This window comes from Musa acuminata, chromosome BXJ3-3 (genome assembly GCF_036884655.1).
Source record: "Musa acuminata AAA Group cultivar baxijiao chromosome BXJ3-3, Cavendish_Baxijiao_AAA, whole genome shotgun sequence".
Taxonomy (NCBI): Eukaryota; Viridiplantae; Streptophyta; class Magnoliopsida; order Zingiberales; family Musaceae; genus Musa; species Musa acuminata.
Window position 1 is genome coordinate 30,530,924 of NC_088351.1, and position 19,786 is coordinate 30,550,709.

Sequence of the window (19,786 nt, forward strand, 5' to 3'; positions counted from 1 at the left end):
GTGCAATAGCCAAATGGAGGAGGATGATGATGATGATGATGATGCTTTCAGTAGTAAGCCTTTGTTTATGGAAATAGAAAGGAGCATGATCCCCCACTTGCTCTCATTTCTAGGCTGGCCTTCCACATCCCCAGTAGTAATCTACATTTGAAGAAGGTTGGCCACATTAATTGAAGCTTGGAAGGTAAGAAATGAGTCAAATGACCATCTTAAACAATGGAGACATTGATCATAAAAAAAAGGGTTCCAAACTATTCTGCATTATGATCTAAAACCAAATGCTTAAAACTATCAAGCTAATCCTTCAAGAACCGGAGAACATTTGAATGCAGATTTCCTAGCTACTTCAGGACAAGAAACTATTCAAATATTGTCTGCTTGCAAGATGGCACATACAGAAGCAACGGCGATTAGTCAATGGCGAGCATCTTGAAAACTGATGGTATTAGTCCCTCAAGTCCAAATACTTAGGCATCATAATGTGAACATATGCTTATCTATCATGATAAGACGTTATCCACCGGACAACATTCGAAAGAAACTAACCTCGTGAGATGACAGAGAACCGAAGCAATAACTGCAATGGACATCATAGGAAATGAATTGAAACTGTGAAATCCAAATTTTCATGCATTTATATAAATTTCTCAAAGCATTATGCGCATAGCATTTCATGAAATTTACAGGTTCATGTTCCAACTCATGTTTGCCGCAGACCCCAAAGGAGCTTGCAACAATCACATTCTTGTTTACGGATGATAATCTAAGTCTGGTCGAAGATTAAAACAGTGTTAATTTCAGACACTTCAGCTCTTGTTAGTCCAAGCAATTAAACCCCTTGTGAAAAACCATATGAATTATCCTGACATTTACAATGGAAACAAAGATGTATTTGCCGAGACTTAGTTTAAGTTTCTGTGTTAAACTATTAGTTCATAAGGACCAGATGATCCAAAAAGAGAACCTACATAACCAAGTTGGATAATCAAAATGTATGCCAGCAAAAAAATATTCAAATAAAATTATTTGTAAATATTTTGTTTCGAACATCACTTCATAAGATGCAGACAACTCAATTTCACCCGTCGAGAAGATCTCTATGAACTCGTAACGAACATCACTTCATAAGATGCAGACAACTCAATTTCACCCATCGAGAGGATCTCTACGAACTCGTAACAATCAAATATTCGTAGAAACTAGCTTGTTTTACTTTAGGCATCTAACTTTTTAAGGTACAGAAAGATCAAAGTCACAACAAAGAGGACTCTAAAGAAAAATAAAGGCTGCATTTTTTTTTTTCTTCCCTACACCAATAGACAGATCATCCAAAATCACAATGGTCAAACAGCATAAATGAAAACCAATACCAAAAAATATTTAGATTGAAAACTCAACACAAATACAGATAGGCTTTCGACACAAATAACAATGCAGCCCAATCAACAAGATACTAAAATATAATCAGTAACATGACATTTCAATCTTCAGTCATACAAAAATTGGATCCATATTCCAGCAAAGTTGTATCCTAAGATCAAATAAATCACACTTTATCTATAATTGTATGAAATCCAAACACCATATCTCTTGGGCAAACATATTGGATATGCATTCAGAGAGAACAACTGCTGAGGAAGGACATTAAACACAAAGGTGACAGCTTTATACCTTATATCTTGATGATCTTAGAAGGTCTGACCACAGGGTTGGCCTTAGCAATCTGCTCCCTCCCAAACGCCTTGTAATCGAACGAGCAATCGTGGGTGTCGGAGTACCGGTGGCGGCCGCAGAACAGGTCCCCGCATCGGCACCGGAACCCAGTGAGCCCCACCTTTTTCCGGCAGGTGGAGCACCTTTTGCTGTATCTGACCGGCGGCTTAGATTCCTCGTCAGGCTTCACCTCATCATCGAGCTTCGGGGCGGAAGACGGCACGATCGGTGTCTCCGCAGCCGGCGTTCCCAGTCTCGTGGTCGGCGGTTCCTCGCAAGGTTTCAAGAACAAAGACTGCGGTGACGGAGATGATGACGGAGGCGTGGTCGGAGACGAAGAAGAGGAGTGTTTGAGGGTTTCGGCTTCATCTTTGTCAAGATTGCAACTTTCTCGAGCCATTTGACGGTTCCGGAAGGACCCAAAACACCAACAGAATACGAAGTTGAAGAAGACGAACAGATAAACAATCGGAACGATAACAACAACAAGATCTATAAAAAGGAGGCAAAAAGTTTGTATCACAACAAGAACAACACAGGAGAAAGGACCAAATTTGAGCTCGAGACCTACAAAAGCAGGCTCAAGATGCGACCTTTATCGGATACGGAATCATATCGAAAAAGCACGAAGAAATCAGGCTGAAACGATCAAAAATTTCCCCATGTTTCTAGAAAATCAAATCGAAAGGTAGAAAAAAAATCGAAAAAAGGATTGAAAAAGTGCAAATATGATCGATCGGATCGACGAAACGGCGAAAGAATCTGCGGAAACAGGGGAGGAAGAAAGGTAAAGGTGGGAGCGCCGCAGGTGGAGTGAAAAGGGAGAACACCGAACACTAATTAAATAAAAGGACGCAAATTGCAAGGCGATTAATTGAAAATAATTAAAGTATATTACTGAAAATTATGTCTCATTGTTGTTATTGTGTTTGGGGGGAAATTACAGATTACTCATATGTTGTTTATGAGATTGCTATTACATACCCTATCTATGATTCTTTTATATCACTTTGCCCTGACAATTTAGCAATACATACTATCAGTAATATTGAAAGGATTTAATTACCCTTACTCTTATAAAAGTCAATTATTTATTTATTTATTTAAATATCTATAATTGAGAAATAGTGGTTTTCATGCTCCCATCTCACTCTTTTTCTAATTAAATATTCCTTTTATAATTACAATTAAGAAAATAACTTTACCTATATATATATATATATATTTCATATCTTAGTATTATTTTCATTACCTTTCCTCTTATAGCTAATCTTCCTTTATATTAATTGTCCCAGTGATATGAACAAAATCTATGATTTCTGCATCTATTGTTAGTTTTCTATTACCATATATGATTACCAATAAAATATTTAATAAATAATATTTAAATACAACTTGTTTGTATTCTTTTGTAATCTCCATATAATAAATAAGCATCAATATACAGCTTCATGTTCTATATAAAGACATCACTGGAAGCCAGATAGGTAAAAATATAGAAATGATACTACAAGCAACTATGTAGAAACTTACATTTGTTCTACTCTTCAACAGATCTGATCTACTAAAATAATACAAACAAAAAGCAATTGAGATACATCCACGGACGAATGACTGACGATATTTACTTATGGCTGGTAAATGCTTTAACTATCGATAGCATCTTCGGATCAAATTTCGTCTTCATCACTTATTAAAAAAAAACCGAAAGATTTATGTATGGCATAAGCCTACCAAAAAGGTACTAAGGACCAAGTCAATGCATCAGGATATGAAACAGGACTGTAATCTGCAATTCTCCATGATGAAGAAGTTGGCTCTGTAGCAGGCTGTGGTGTATCTATCAGTTTTCATTGCTGCTGTTTCTTCAACATTGAGACTAACAAGACAAAACCTGGATAAAAGACCACAAGACTGTGGAATAAGATGTAGCCACTATAATATATACAATTAGGAGTAGTGTTCCATTGACTTCATACACGACCTTGCTCTCATCATCTCCTAGGTAACTTTTGAAAGATTGTTGGATGCTGGATAATAGGAACAAACACCAACTTAGGATCTTTTTGAATTCAAGATGTGAACTTGCTGCTAGGAATTCCAACCTTCCAGACAAAATCTTGTGAAATTTTACTTGGGATTTCACCAAAAGCTTAAACAGAACCAGGTGAATTTAGATTAGCATAGACCAATGGCATAGGCTTTTATGTGCCATGTGCATCTTTATGTACTAATGCTCTGAGCCTCAACCTCAGCAACCACTTCCTCATCAGTTGTCTGCATGGAAATTATTTCCTCCTGTGTATCTTTGCTTGAGATTTCATCTTTGTAACTTTTGTTATTTGTATCAGCCTGTGTCAGTTTCTCTTTGACCTTGATCATCAGCTCTTCCCGGACAACTTCATTTTCAGCAAAATAACGTTTTAAGGCATCTTTACCATGGAAATTTTGACCATTTAAGCAGTAATATGCAACCCCTGTTTTTGTAATGAACTGATGCTTGCAGCCTAACTCTATAACCTCCGAGTCACGGCTTATCCCTTTCCCAAATTCAAGTTCAAGCTGCACTTCCTTGAAAGGAGGAGCATGTTTGTTCTTCACAATTTTTACCATGATCTGGGTACCTAAAACCTGCCAAATAACCAAGACATGTTTGCATTGCAAGATAAAACACAACTTTTTTCATCAAGTACTTCATCAAACCAATTTTACAAAGGAGCTCTGTAAGAAAATATAATTTTAGCACCTAAAAACCCACCAGTGAAATACTGTAGAGAATCTAGAGATAACATCATAATCAATCAAGAAAATAGGAGTGAGTACTAAAAAACTAAAGTGGTCGTGATGTTTACTTCCACATCCAGGAGCATAAACTTGCATGCATTTACATTTCGAATAAACTTTTATGTTAATTATTCCTCAAAATGAGAAATATCTCAATTATTAAAGATATCCCTAGAAACAAGGCATCCCATCAGGAACTTATGGATCCTATATATGTTCTGCAAAGCTTAAAAAAGGAAATTTGTCACATAGAGAAAAGAAAATTTTAAAGTCCTCCACATATCCTTTTTCTCTCATGCTTTCACTTCCTTCACTTTTAGATTTACTCTATTACTGCTCAAAGGTTCCATTGTATCATATTCAGAGGTATGTATTTTAATTTCTAGCTAAAATCTGTTCAACAGTGAAATATGCATCTGCCAAATTTGGGCCACATTAAAGGGTACCTTAAACATCGTAATGGAAAGAATTACTCAAAACCAACTCTATATAGCTAAGATGTGCCGATAAATTATTTTCTAAATCAGAAGTCATACCATGTTTAAAACTAGTATGTAGTTTACGTATTTACAAGTGAAGTTCTTCTTTATCGAACATCCATCTAAAACTTAAGGTCCAAATTTTCAACCATATTCACTAGGCATTCAATAAAAAAATCATATAAAGTTTAATTTTAAGGTCCAAAAGAGAATCATATATCTGAACCAAACTTTTGAGCTAAAATATTAAGGGTTAATTTTACCACACTGTAACATCATGCAGTGAACCACAGTCACGAACAATATCTACAAAATAACTAATTTATGTACCTGAAACATCCTGATTCACAAGTCATAAGAAAAATAAAAAGGTCAATTACCTCTTCACCTTTTTTAATGAGACCTGCTATTTTAGTATTTAATCGAACAGATGCATAAAACTTCAAGGCGTTGCCACCACAAGTAACTTCAGTTGGTCCTTTGAATCCTCCAAATGTGCTCAGCTTCGATCTTACCTATAAAAACAATAATTTAACTTCCATAACACAACTGAACTTTAGTGTTGAAACTTCAAAAAAATTGCACAAAATAATTCTTGCTTTCAAAGAGTAGTGAACATAACAATTTGGAATAAGTATTTCTCCAATTATACTTTACTAAAATGTTGTTGAACAATGTCCAACATCTGATATTCTTGTTCAAATGGATTTTGGATTCAAGGCCATAAGACCAATGTAAGAATTAAGAAATACATCATTAGTACAATATGCTTAAGATGACTAGACATTCTTTCCCTATCCACTAATGCTAGGAGGGGTGTGTTAGTTGGCACAATGAACCCCATAAACTTAATTCCTAGGCAGCCTTTGAGAACAGGTTCCATGTCAAACTCTACCGACCACCATTCAATGGATAGGCAGTGATCTTGAAATTCAAGAATTTCCCTTGTCTCATCAAGCTAGTTAATTTATTCACTTCAAAAATGAACAAACAAATACAATGTAGTTCACTTTTAATGTGATTTGAATCAACAATCCGCAACATGAGCTGAACAATGTTTCTGATTAACAGGATAAAATTAGTTTGCAGGCTGTTTTCCATTCATCATCCTTTGGAATTATAGATTTCCCTTATAGCCATCATCCTCCTAACCCTGCCTTATTGACATATACCAAGTTCTCAAGCCATTTCTTCTGCTGACTCCTCATTACACTTGCAAGTTGTCTTAGTGGAAGGTTAGTTTGCCTAGAAAAAGGAGATACGATATCTGTTAGAATCGAATAATGAATAGTGAGCCAAATTAGTCAAGGCACCAAAATGATAATTAAACACCAATAAAACTCAAATGTTTATATTGTTTAGACTTTAGAATATAAACAATTTATGACATATGAGACACTTCCAACTCCAATTTATCTAGCCAACTCTTGAAACTCTTAACTATGTGAGACTAAACTTTATCTTATCTTATGACAAATTTAGCATATTTTCCTTTCACAACATTTTCCTCTTTCTTGTCTGAATGCTCGTCTCCTCTTTCTCCTATTTGATGAGTGAGGCTTGTCTTCCCCTCCATACATGAACCTCATTTTTCTCAAACTTTTTTTTAGAGAGTTGTTGAATGATCTAGGTCAGATGCATTTATTAACTTCACTAAGTGCAGTACCTGCTGTTGTAAAACTCTATTCATTCTAGCATAGTTAAAAGCGCTAGGCATCCAAAGGCACCACAATCCAAAAATGCCCGAGGCACTAGGTGCTCACTCAAGCGAAACGAGACGCTCTCAAATATTATAATTTAAAAATTATATATCATGATTAATAAAAAATAAACTAAATAAAAAATTGTTTTAGTAGCGAAAATGAAAAAATAAAATACTAAAACACATCAAACTTCCATTCATTTAAAGTACCAAACTATATTGTCCATATTCAATATCAAAATGATAAAATAAAATAAGATTAACATCAAAGATCATTAAAATCCAGTTCATCATCTTCAATCTTGTCACCATCTAAAGTTGCAACCAAGGATTTTAATAACGTTCTGTATCGCCTGATATGAGCGGTACGTACCGGTCCGCCAGCAAACCGGTACGTGGACCGCCCGCTACTAGGCGGTATCAGGCTTTTGGCTCTGTATCGGGCGATACAGGACTGTATCGGGGGTAACGATCGAAATTTCGACGTTACCGACCTGTATCGGTTGATATCAAGTGATAACGAGAGAAATAAAGCCCTCGCGGAAGAAGAAGTTGCCTCCCTCCGACCTTGACTCCTCTGCTTTTGGTCCCGACCTCCCTCGCCAACCTCGTCGTCAAGAATCGCAGCCGCTTGAAGAAGCCCTCGCGGAAGAAGAAGCTGCCTCCCTCCAACCTTGACTCCTCCGCTTCTGGTCCCAATCTCCCTTGCTGACCACATTGTCAAGAACCGCGACCGATTGAAGAAGCCCTCGCGGAAGAAGAAGCTGCCTCCTTCCGACTTTGACGACTCCGCTTCTGGTCCTGACCTCCCTCGCCGACCTTGTCATCAAGAACCATGGCCACTTGAAGAAACCCTTGCGGAAGAAGAAGCTGCCTCCCTCTGACCTTGACTCCTCTGCTTCTAATCTCGTCATAACTCCTCTCATAGCGACATCGTTGGACGATGGAACTCGACCCAGAGCCGCCTTTGTAAACCACCTTCGTCGTCGCTCATTTCTATTGAGGATGTCGAACTCAAAGGGTTTTATACCCTTTTTTAGGCGTACCGCTTGATACCCTGTACCGTACCATACCGAGCAAAGCTCGGTACACCGGTATGGTACGAAGTTAAAAAGTTTTGGCTGCAACAACAATCCAAAACACTAAAAAGTAGCACTAATCACTACAGTAATAGCAATAATAATCAACATTTTACAAATGATTCACTACAGCAGGCAGGCAGCTATTCTAAGTTTAAATTGACAAACAGCAAGGAAGTGGCAGCGGTGAATGGGGAAGAAGGCAGCAGTGAACGGGGAAGAGGGACGAGGCTGTAGGATGGCTGCGGTGAATGGGGAAGAAGGCAGTGATGAATGGGGAAGAAGGAAGAGGCTATAGGAGGGCTGCAGTGAAGGGGGAAGAAGGCAGCAGTGAAAGGGGAAGAAGGCAGTGATAAACCGGGAAGAGGGAGGGGAAGAAGGAAGAGGGAAGAGACTGCAGTGAACGTAGGAGGGCTGTGGTGAACGAGGAAGAAGGTAGGAGGGAGGAGGAGAAGCCGCTGCCAAAGGGAGGAGAGATATACCGGGAGGGGGGAGAAGCCGCTGCCAGAGGAAGACGTTGTCGCTAGCGTCGCTGCTGGAGGAAGATGTCACTGCTGTCGAAGGAAGACGCTGTCATTGCCGTTGCTGCAGTCGTTCGGTGATGGGAGGAACTCCGCAGCCGTGCAGAAACGAGGGCTAATTACAGGTTACCCCATGCAACTAGCTACCTTTAACATCCTGGTCCCTACGCTTTAAATAGTTACATTGACATCCCTATAGTTATGGAAGTGAAACAACTAGGTCCATTTATTCTAACGACGTCAGTTTACCAACGAAAACACGAAAATAAAGGCAAAAAATATAATTTTAACGTTCTAGTTGGTGATGGCGGATGGTGGCACTGCTGACGTCGATGCCAACGCAGTTGCCGAGTCTTTCATCACTCTGCATCTGCAATGGCGCTCTGTCACCACGGAATCAAAGTCCGTTGCCAAAGCCATCACGGAGATCTGCCGCCTATCAAAGCAGGACCCAAAGATGTGTGTTCCCCTCGCTGACCGTTGCCAAAGCCATCACGGAGATCTGCCGCCTATCAAAGCAGGACCCAAAGATGTGTGTTCCCCTCGCTGACACCGACACTAACACCGTGCGCCTCCTTACTGCCCACCTCCTCAACAACCACTACCACCACTCGTCCACGGGCAAGGCCTAGCAGAACGCCGCCGCTCGCCTCCTCTCCCCCATCATTGCCCAGCACACGACTGCAACTCTTTACAACCTCCTCTTCGTTGAAGCGTATCGCTCCATTATTGCCCTCGTCGAGGGTTCTGGAGAGTGGGTAGGGGAGCCAACTGCAAGGTCTTGATACTTTCGAGACTGGCACCGATGACTCCATGCCGCAAATGCCACTTTGTGACGGAGCCGCAGGGTGCTCTGTCGTCGCTCTGCATCCACCACCTAGATGTTTTAGGGGTAATATGTAATTAGTCCCATAAACGAAATGAGAAAGAGTTTCTGCATTGGGGCTGACGCATGGATAGGTCTCAATCGAACTCCGCAACCGTTGACTTTTAGATCTAATTGGTTCACTCGAACCAAATAAATTATTTGGTTATAAGTCCGCCCGAACCATTACAACCCAAAGATCTAGATTGTCAAGGTTACTACATATGGCCCAACTCTTAAACCTCTTAGCCATGTGGGACTATTCCTTAACCTTTCCCCCACAATGGCAATAGATAAACAATACCTTCCAATCTTAGACTCCACAGGTTGATTTTTGTGCGTTATGGACATGACCATTGAGCATTGCAGTAGGTGAGCTTTGTGTTATGAGACAATTGAGCAGTCAAGTGTATGTTGCACCTTAGTCCTGTTTAGAAGAGTTCAACAGAACAGATCTAAACAGGAAGAGAAATACATCACTTCAATTTACTTCCAGATAGACACTATGACAGTCCCAGAAAGAAAATTCCACCATATCATCCAAAAAACATGCTCAAAACTCATTTTAGATTTACCTGATTTACAAATAGCAAGATTGTCTGGGAGAGAGATAGAGAATGGCTCAACTTTCGAAGAGCTTGGCTCATCAGTCTTGCTTGAAGGGCCATATGCACATCTCCCATATCACCATCTAGCTCACTTTTAGGCACAAGAGCTGCCACCTGAAATTCAAATGAAAAGGTGGAAGAAACAAGAAAATGTTGATCAATCTGATCAAGTTAGCAAAAGAAAATAATATTCAACAAAAACACTACATGCGATGGCTAAGCATCACTCAGAAAATGTCACAATGATAGATGTTCATGACTTTATATATTAAAGAGTAATACCTACAGGAAAACAGTGCAACAGCAAATTTCAAGAAGTACCTTATCAGAAATGCTACAATAAAAAAGAACTAATTTCCTAATATTACTGATAGTGATAGCTAACTACATGAAATGCCACCTTCACCATGTTCCACCCAAAGATCACCACCCAGCTCACTTGATCTAGGGCTAAGGTTGTCATCACTGCTAAAACCAACATGCCACAATGAATCATGGACATATTCATCAGTAGGGAATGTGTGAATATCATCTTATAGTTTAATAATAATACACTAGCATATGTACAATGTCAGCATCTTACCCTCATGTGACATCATTAAACTCGGGTGATGCTCCTAACCTGAAGCTTTCCATTCTGCCAAACATCAAGTGGGATATGTCTAAAAGTTATTTGATGGCCTTAAGATGAGTATACCTACAAAAAAATTCCAATTCATCCACTTTTCTGCTATCAAATGCAAGGTATTCATGACACCTTATTTCTGCATTTCAATGATGATAAACAACAAAAAGAACTTGCTTAAACTCATGAAGCTTAATAACTTAAGCATTCTCACCCACTAACAATCAAAGGTTGCACCACATTTGAAACATTTTGATCACCATTGTGTCATGTTTAACTGAATTTTTCTTATTCAGATGCATGTTCATGTCATTGATTTTGGTCTTAACACCTAAATAAATTTGTAGGGGTATCCAAATTACTCCTTTACTATCCAAATAAAGCTTCTTACTTTCATCTAAAGTTCATGCAATAGAAGAGAGTTCTCATGATCCTGCTTTCTTGATTTGTTCCCAAACTCATTATTTTTGACTACTGTGAGACTTTAACCTGACTGGAATGCAAAATCATTTTACATCAGATGTAAGTAAATTTTAGAATCAAATTAAGCAAACAGAAATCGTGCATATTGCAAAGTAGGGCAGAACCAGGTACTAAAATTTGAAAACTATACATAAGAACCATACTACAGAAGGAAGAAGAATGAAAGCCTAAGTGGTAAACAGAAGTTATAAATCCCTCTACCTACACTGTCCACAACCACAACATCAACAGCACCACTTCGGATCAGAGTGTCTACAAGATTAAGTGCCTGCTCACCACAATCTGGCTGTGAGAGGAGTAGGTTTTCAGTTTTAACACCTATGGACTCTGCCAATGATGGATCCAGAGCATGCTCAGCATCTACAAAAGCACAGTAACCTGTGGAAGAGAAACAGAGAAGTACTATAAAAAAATACTGAAATATAAATAACTTAAAGATCTAATGACCTGCAAGTAGGGAAAGGTCAAGGGATTTTGATTTGTTTTCACCTTTAAATTGTTAAACAAGTACACTAAGAGATCAAAGCATGACATGGTAGCCGAAGTTACCTCCATTCTTTTGTGACTCAGCAATCACATGCAGAGCAAGAGTTGTTTTCCCAGAAGCCTCTGAGCCATAAATTTCCACAACACGTCCCTGTTAATGTGTAATAAGATAAATAAACTGATGGGTGATCTAAGATACAGGGTGGGAGTTGACCCCTCCAGAATGAGGGACCAGCTAAAATAAGTTAAATAACAATATGATATTTATTGTACTATTTGAAAATTGGAACACTCGGCATCCATCATAAACATCTGTATGCACAAACAAGATAATCGAAAGGAAACAAACAATCAAGCAATAAGAAGATTATTAAAATGTGATTCAATAACAGAACCATGACCGACAAGTCCTAGCTAATGTCACCGAGTGAAACTACATTTGTATTGTTGTATGGTTTTGGGGTTTCAAGTCCTACCACAAGAACAAGTTTTAGAAAATCCAACAAAGATGACACAACAAAGAGGGAAGAACCCAGGAAACATTTTCTTCAAAAAGGTTAGCAGTAAGAAAATGGAACAGCATGATAATCTCAGTTAAGTCTAGCCCCAAGAACAATCTGACATGAAAATCAAGCAAACAAACTCAAAGAACATTTCAAAAAATCCGCTATGCTGTGTCTTAGGACTAAGAAAAATGGAACGGCATGAGACAATAAATTATGTCTAGACACAAGAAGGCATCATTTCACATTTGTACCCATTACCTATTTATTCAAAGATAATCCTTCACACATCCCAATTTTGGCCATCTTTTATCTTGATATATCCAAACAGCGACATACGCTAAACATCAATAAAGTTATATATAGCAAATATTTAAATCTCGATCTAATATTTGTTTGAGTAATATACCAAACTGATATAATACCAGTATAGTGAACGGTTTTAAAAAATAAATATTAATTGGTAACAATCTATATGATCCAATAGTGCTCTTTGTTCAGATCGATAAATATTGGTCAGTGCTGAAACCATGGTGTATATATAGCAAGGTTCGCTGTACCGTACCGTACCGGCATTTCGACTCGGGCTGGGTACGGTATGGTACCGGTGTACCGGGTGGTACATCAGGGCGTACCGAATATTTTTTTTATTTTTATACTGTAGCAGCACTATAGTATAACACTGTAGCACTGTAGCGGTACCGGACGGTCCACGTACCAGTAATCTGTCGGACCGGTACATACCGCCCAGTACAGGCGGTACGCTTCGGTACGACAGACCTTGATATATAGCATGCTTAAAGATTCTTGAATGTTATGTAAAATCTAGAATAAACATCAAATTGCATTTACTGTATCATTACATTAATCTTTTTAAGTGTGAGGTGGTTTGTAATTTCAGACAAATGTATGTTGAGTCCTCTTTTTGCAGAGAGGGGTGGTGATATAAATAGACTTTTGAGTCTTATCAAGCCTGCATATGTCTCCAGTAGAGTTCAAGTTACTTTAGATAGAAACTTTCTAATTAAGCAATTTGCACGAACAAGCCCATAGCTTTCCATAATGCCACAAACAAGCACCTTCTGGAAAATTGCAAAAATCTGGCCTAGATCTTCTAAAACCCTAAGATAGCAATTCTTTGTTTGGTAGCAGACCACTAATGTTTTCCAGAACCACGAACTAGTTTGCAGCAAGTGGAGGATTTGAAAAGAGCCCTCATCTATGAAATTACCTCTTTTCTTTCTCCTTTCCACCTCCTAATCTTGAGGTTTTCTTCCTCCCCTAGCACATGGACACAGCCAAAAAGGCAAAAACAACTCCTCATCATTCCCATCAACAAATTAGCACCTATCATCATCAGAGACTCCACCACCACCTTCTGTTGGTGCAACCATCCTCATCCACACATTAGCACTTATTGTTGCTGCCACTGCTGCCACCATCACGGCCTCGTCGCATACAACAACCACCATGCCATCATTCTCCTCAATAACATCACCACTTATGCTTCTCAGGGTGTTGCTGCCACTGCCACCATCATCGCCACAATCTTCTCCTCACAATGACCATCACCATCACATACTCCACGTTCTTCTCATCATTGGCAATATCACTCTTGTCACCACCTTCGTGACACTAGTATTATCGTTAATACCTATGCCTCACATGGCGAGGCCCCAACCACCTTCTCCTCCTCACAAGCAATCACCACCGTGCATCCTCTGCATTCTCCTTTTGCTAACACCACTACCCTTCTCATCACCTTCATCTCTAATGGCATGTCCACCACCAACATTCTATGATTTGTTATAACATGGCATGGTATGCATTGAATATAAAACAGTATGCATCACTAAAATAAAGTATTCCAGTACTAGTTATATTCTAGCATGGTATGCGATAGCTATATCAGGACACAAGTAAATAAACCCTAGTATAGCATTAAGAAATTCAAACACAGTATTTTCAACAGAATCAAAAGACTTCTACTCCTATAATCTGTTATGAAAGATCATGGAATGCATAAGACATAACACGCTATGCATAACTGGTGCATAAATGACAAAATGGTATTAATAAATTATGACATGGCTAGTCGATTGAAACAACAAATTCTTACACTATTTCCTTAGGTATATTAGGATACAAGTAAACTAGCATGCACAAGACATTAAGGTAGTGAAGGGTAATTTACAATTATAATACTAATTTAACATGGATAATTTTTAATGAAACCAGAACATCTTTATCTAAAAGGAAATTCATAAAAGTAATCCAACTTTTGATGCAAATTTATGATATGAAACTTTTCGAGGGCTTTTGGCGAAATTATAGGTAAACCGAGGAGAAGAAACTCTTCACAAATGTAACACATACCTAATGCAAGAAGTGGGGCATACAATGTGTCCTCGGACAATAAAAGAGTTCTAGGATGATCTATGTACCAATGAATCTCAACTCTTTTTTCCCCAATGTAAATGTACACATAACGGCATATATCATAATTTAGATTCTGATGGAAATCAAATCCTAATTATTGTGCATATACATGTAAAGATATAGTACATATAATAAGTGTGCACGTCCAGATAGCTAGGCTACTTTCAATCCAATATCAGTTGGACTATCCACAGACCAGTAATCTGGTACATCTAAAGGAAAAGTAAGCTACTTGTATCATATTTAATCCTTTCTAAGTGTCAATAAGTCCGAGCCCAAGAAGTCTAAAAACCTAACTCGGTTTGAATTATGTCTCAGCTGTGAAAACAAGGTGGTTGAACTATTTTTTAAGTTATGATGCTCAGTTGGCACAGCCCTTACATCATCCTTGTTTTTTATCCTTTTTATAATCAAATTTTAGTCTGTTTCTACTGTAAAATTTCCTTAATCCAAGTTAGGACCTTCCGTATTTCACTTCAGACCTCAGTATCATGTAAGTGTCCTGATGGCACTAAAGCTGCAAAAAAAAAAAAAAGAAACAAACGCGGGGCACCTTTATGTCTACTAGGCTATTACATGACAGATCTGCATCATTATTGAACTAATATCCAGAGCATGAACGGAAAAGGGAAATTTGGTTCTCAGCTTCTTGCTAGTTATTCAGAAATTCCAAAACTCAAAAGCAATAATCTAACCTAAACATGCAAGTCACATTTAGACAATACTTGCAAATAGAGGCCACATTTTTTAGATTATCTGGTACTATATTCAATAAACTAGAACAATAAAAAATGTTGCAGTGCACATTTTTTCTGTCAATCTATTGCAGAAAAAGACATTTGGAATCAGAAAAATCCATGATAAATGACCTCATTAAGAGGTTCTACTTGAGAACATGAGAAAAAATTCAATCAAGAACATCTTAAAAATCATTCCAGAACTAAATCTTAATTCTTAATGACCTTTGGAAGCCCACCAATGCCCAATGCTATATCCAGTGCAAAAGAGCCTGTTGAGACTACAGGAACTTCTCTAGGAGCATGCGAACGACCAAGCCACATGATTGCCCCTGTACCAAATTGAGCGGTTATTTGATCCAAGGCTTGTTGTAGAGCCAGGTCTTTCTTAGAAATATTATCCTCACCCGAACCACTTCCATTTGACTTTGATTTTCCTCCTCCTAGGAAAGAAAGAGTTGCAAGCTCGGTTCGTATCATCCAAAAGTTGAATAGCCAATTTTAAAAACAAATTAGACACCAACTAAGAAACGATAGGATAAGGAGGTCAAAAATATCACATTAATACCATTCTTGGAGTACAGATGATATTTGCCAAAGAAGAATACAACAGCTAGTTGTTTGACAATAAGCATGCAGATTTAATAAGTGATGAATCTAGCCTTACAACAGAAACAAACTTAAAGCTCCAAATTTTTATTTGCTGCAAAATTACTATATTCATGGTTTACTATTGGCTTGTCAATGAAACACCATCATAGAAGTATATAAATAGTAGAAAAACATCTCCCAACAATTGAATAAGGAACCACTTCTAGAGGGTGAGGATGAAACCATTAGACTAAAGTCTGGTCAGTGAAACTTTCTGTTTTACCAATCCTCTAACGCACCCCTGCAGTAATTTAGTTTCTGTGATCTTCATAGTTCCCAAAAAAGAAAAAAGAGAGTGAGAAAGAGAAAGACATACAAGAATGAAGGCATTGAATGCATGAATATGTGTCCATTCACCATCATACTCTAACAAGAAGCTCAATCAAATGATAGATACTGACAGCTGGTGGAAGCAGCTTCATCATCATATAGACAAAAATCGCAACATTAAAGGTGCTGGAACAGCTTTAGAAGACATGACAACCATTAAAAGTTGGGAGGGATAGAGAAAACAGTCTCCAACAGCAAAAAACAGCTAACTTGCCAACTCAAGTTAATGGATAAGTATCCCAATGCTAAGTAGTGTCAGGTGATATTGATCTCTTACAGAAATCATTGTTCACCTAAAGTAAGTATCAGCCTGAGGTTGAAGCTTCAAAACTGCTGTCTGCTATGCACTTCAACAGAAGCTGGCTTCTCAAGTGCAGAAAAAGGAACAAAAAATAATTTAATGATCACAAAAGACATAAGTGCACACATATACAGCCACAAAATTCTTCGCAAGTTCTCAATCTTCAGAGAAGGACCTAGGGATTAATAAGCACAAAAAACCAAATACGGAATCCAGTATAAGAAAATGTATCAGAGGTGAATGTTCTTGCGACACAACCTGCAAAAATATGAAGTTGAAAGTTTGACCATATAGCGACACACCTTTTGCCCAACATGAAATTAATTTAGCTAAAGGGATTCACCAAAACAAAATCAAATTAGGTCTATTGTTATATTGAAAAATTACGCATGCATTTTCAAATAAGGGTATAGAAAAAAAATGTTTCAGCACCTTTAGAAGAGAAATTGCATAACTGAAACAGAGTGCCCAACACTCCTTGTTTATAGACCTGTCAGGAGCAAGAAAATGGTACACAGTAAAAAAGGAAATTTAAAGTTTAAACAATATACCAAATGATAGAAGCCATGCTTAAAGCACATAAGAATTTGAAGATTTATACCTAATTTAACTTTTGTGAAATGAAAGGAATGTTTTACACATACAACAAGAAAGTCATTTATAGGTTTGAGGTAAGTCCCATATTCATCCATGGAATATTCTCTACAAGCCTTTTGATCTGTCTAGTATTCTAAAATATAAATATTAAAATGCAATGCCCAGTTGGTTATTGGCAAAGTTCGTGTGGCCACTGAAGAAAAGTTTTGTGCAAATTACATAGTTCATTTATATTATCAGAAATACGCAGACATATATAAGCACCCATATCAGACAACCAACACCAGTATCAAAAGTGTCAAACTTAATCTAGCAAAAATCAGTTTCTTTTAACCGTGGCACTAATATGGACTGTCATAGACTTATGATGGTTGCTAAAACCAACATAGCCATTTATGAAAAGTTCAAGTAATGAGCCAAAGGAACCATACAAGGAATTAAAAGGACCTTTACTCATACATGTACTATTTTAATTAAAAAAACCAAGATCAATCTGTCCCAGTAAACAAAAGGTGTAACTTGTCCAACAATACACAATGGAAAAAGCAAGTTTTAACAAAATGTAGACAACTCCATGGATAGTTCACCAAACAAAGTAGGATCGTTAGATGGGCTGATTACTACTAGTTCAAGCTTAATATTTTTTAACCACGTGTTAAAATTTTGAAATATTGTTTTAAGCGGACAATGAGTCTATTTGGTCGAGTCCTGGCATGGAAGACATCTAAAAGTCTAAACCTCAATAAAGATATCTCACAGAATTTCATGCATCCTTTCTTAGGGAAAAGGGAAGCTTAACTTCTAAAAGAGATAACCGAGAGCACTAGCAAAGATAAAAGAGTTACAACACCAATAGTATAACATTATAACCAGGTAAGAATGAAGAACACAATAAGTATTACTCAAAGAGACTCCCAAATGCTCCAAATGTTCAAGAGTGGCGATCACAAGCACCAGCAAAGGTAGAATAGTTAAAATGCCTACAATATAACACAAGGTATGCAATATCATACCGTACGGAGTTTTGACGTTCGTTGGGAACGGTACGATATTGTATACCGAGCGGTATATATATATAATTCGATGACGTCGCCTCGTTTATATATATATATATATAAATTAATAAATATATATTTATATATAAAGAGATTATATATATTTATATATATATATTTTTTATAAAAGGCGATGTCGCCTTTTCCTTCTCCCATACGGGGCAACGTCGCCTCATATATATATATATATATATATATATATATATATATATATATATATATATATATATATATATATATATATATATATATATATATATATCGTTTCGTCCGGTAATGGACGGTCCGTGTACCGGTCAGCTGACGGACTGATACGTACCGCCCGTAACGAACGATATTATTCGAAATTGCATATCTTGATATAACATACAAAGTACACAAAGAGACTCTCAAAAGATCCAAAAATTCCCAAGTACCAAAAATAAAGTATAGTCTTGTCCTAAGTCGTGAACAATTGACCTTTAGATTTTACAAATTTACCTGATAACTCTATCAATTATCCAAAACTGTGAAGCCGCCTCTACTTTATACCTGACACGTCACAAAACTATGGACAGAGACTGAGCAGATTTCTCCAATTCAAATAGTTCTTCGATAATTATACACAAACCCATTCCAGATTATGTGTAAGCAGGTGTGAAGCACAAGGTCACTTTATCACATCCTTCAAGAACATGGAATTCTTTTCCCCTTCTGAAAGAGCCATATTGAACTCTCTTGAGTTATACCCCATGTTTCTCGTCTCCACACATACCTTCTCTGAAAGAGCACTTTGAAACTCTCTCGAGTTACAGAACCCTAAAATCCCCTGTTCCTCATCTCTTGCAAGCCCACTCTGATTCCTAGAGAAGAACCATCAAGAAATCCTCGTTTCCCCTTCTCAGAACACCTTTCCTTCTTTTAATTATCACTAACCCTTGAAATTACTATGGATACCAAAAGGTCATGATGATCCACCAGATGATCGACTTATTCATCAACCATGAACAAGCAAAACAACTCACGACTTCTTCAAATTAAACAATTTTCAAAAGGAAAAGAAAAAGAAGGCCAATCCATTTCTCAAAACCTGGACCCCTTAGAATCAAATTCGTTCTTGATAATTCGTTTCTCTCTCTTTCCAACAAGATGAGCAGAATAGTCCTCAACATCGGCAAGTCACTGACTAGATTATGCAGAATTACCGTATTCCTACTACCCATCAGCTTTGTTATGCTACCAAAAACCACTCCTTGCACACAAATGCAACAGAACAGAGAAATCCAAAAGAAGGAACATATATGTTCATAGTCTGATGCAAACATTAGAACGAAGAGGGAGCGAGAAGTGAAGAACCTCCGTTGAGAAGAGACATCGCTTTGGGGAAGCGATTCGGAGAAATCTCGCCATAGAGGAGAGAGTCGGAGTGCAGTAAGCGACTCCCGACTCCTTTTCTCTTCGGTTGGTATTGGTGGGCGAGATCACATCCGGCGGTGGTCGGACATACGTCGGACGGATTCAGACAATACCAGTCGTTGCCACGACACTAAGTTCTGGTTTTACGTGTATATTCATAAAACGCAAGAAAATAACATGTTTGCCACTATGTATATATACGTAACAATTAAAACTGCTGACGTACCCATTATACTACCTGTCTTGTAACTCGAGTTGGATGTGTCTTACGTTTGGGCCCCATGTGGAATGTCAAATTACGCGTACGTAGTTGCGTGAGTAGCTTCGAGTAGCAGCGTTCGAAACAATGATCCTCTCCTCAAGAAGGATACGCTTCTACCCAACGCGACGTACCTGTGTTGTGACTCGGATCAGGTTTTGTCTTATAGTTGGG

General features: G+C 37.9%; 2 protein-coding genes across 8 annotated transcripts; both read right to left on the reverse strand.

The window, feature by feature from the left end:
* Positions 1 to 2,300, reverse strand: LOC135632688 (zinc finger AN1 domain-containing stress-associated protein 15-like). Its single transcript, XM_065141362.1, has 2 exons — positions 1,672 to 2,300; positions 1 to 141 (listed from the first exon to the last, which is right to left on the reverse strand). Exon 1 carries the CDS (start codon positions 2,111 to 2,113, stop codon positions 1,673 to 1,675), a length of 441 nt encoding a protein of 146 aa, XP_064997434.1. The 5' UTR covers positions 2,114 to 2,300; the 3' UTR covers positions 1 to 141; position 1,672.
* An 899-nt stretch (positions 2,301 to 3,199) lies between these two features.
* Positions 3,200 to 19,479, reverse strand: LOC135584395 (DNA repair protein recA homolog 3, mitochondrial-like). Of its 7 annotated transcripts, XM_065142172.1 has the most exons (9): positions 19,294 to 19,479; positions 16,739 to 16,796; positions 15,432 to 15,467; positions 15,250 to 15,356; positions 11,409 to 11,496; positions 11,065 to 11,237; positions 9,719 to 9,865; positions 5,357 to 5,491; positions 3,200 to 4,344 (listed from the first exon to the last, which is right to left on the reverse strand). In XM_065142172.1, the coding sequence occupies exons 1-9, from the start codon at positions 19,345 to 19,347 to the stop codon at positions 3,937 to 3,939; spliced, it is 1,206 nt and encodes a 401-aa protein (XP_064998244.1). In that variant the 5' UTR covers positions 19,348 to 19,479; the 3' UTR covers positions 3,200 to 3,936. The 7 variants fall into 7 exon arrangements, with proteins under 7 accessions (XP_064998244.1, XP_064998240.1, XP_064998246.1 ...); XM_065142168.1 differs by having other exon boundaries at positions 15,250 to 15,467; XM_065142174.1 differs by lacking the exon at positions 16,739 to 16,796 and having other exon boundaries at positions 19,294 to 19,477.
* Positions 19,480 to 19,786: the final 307 nt, after the last annotated feature.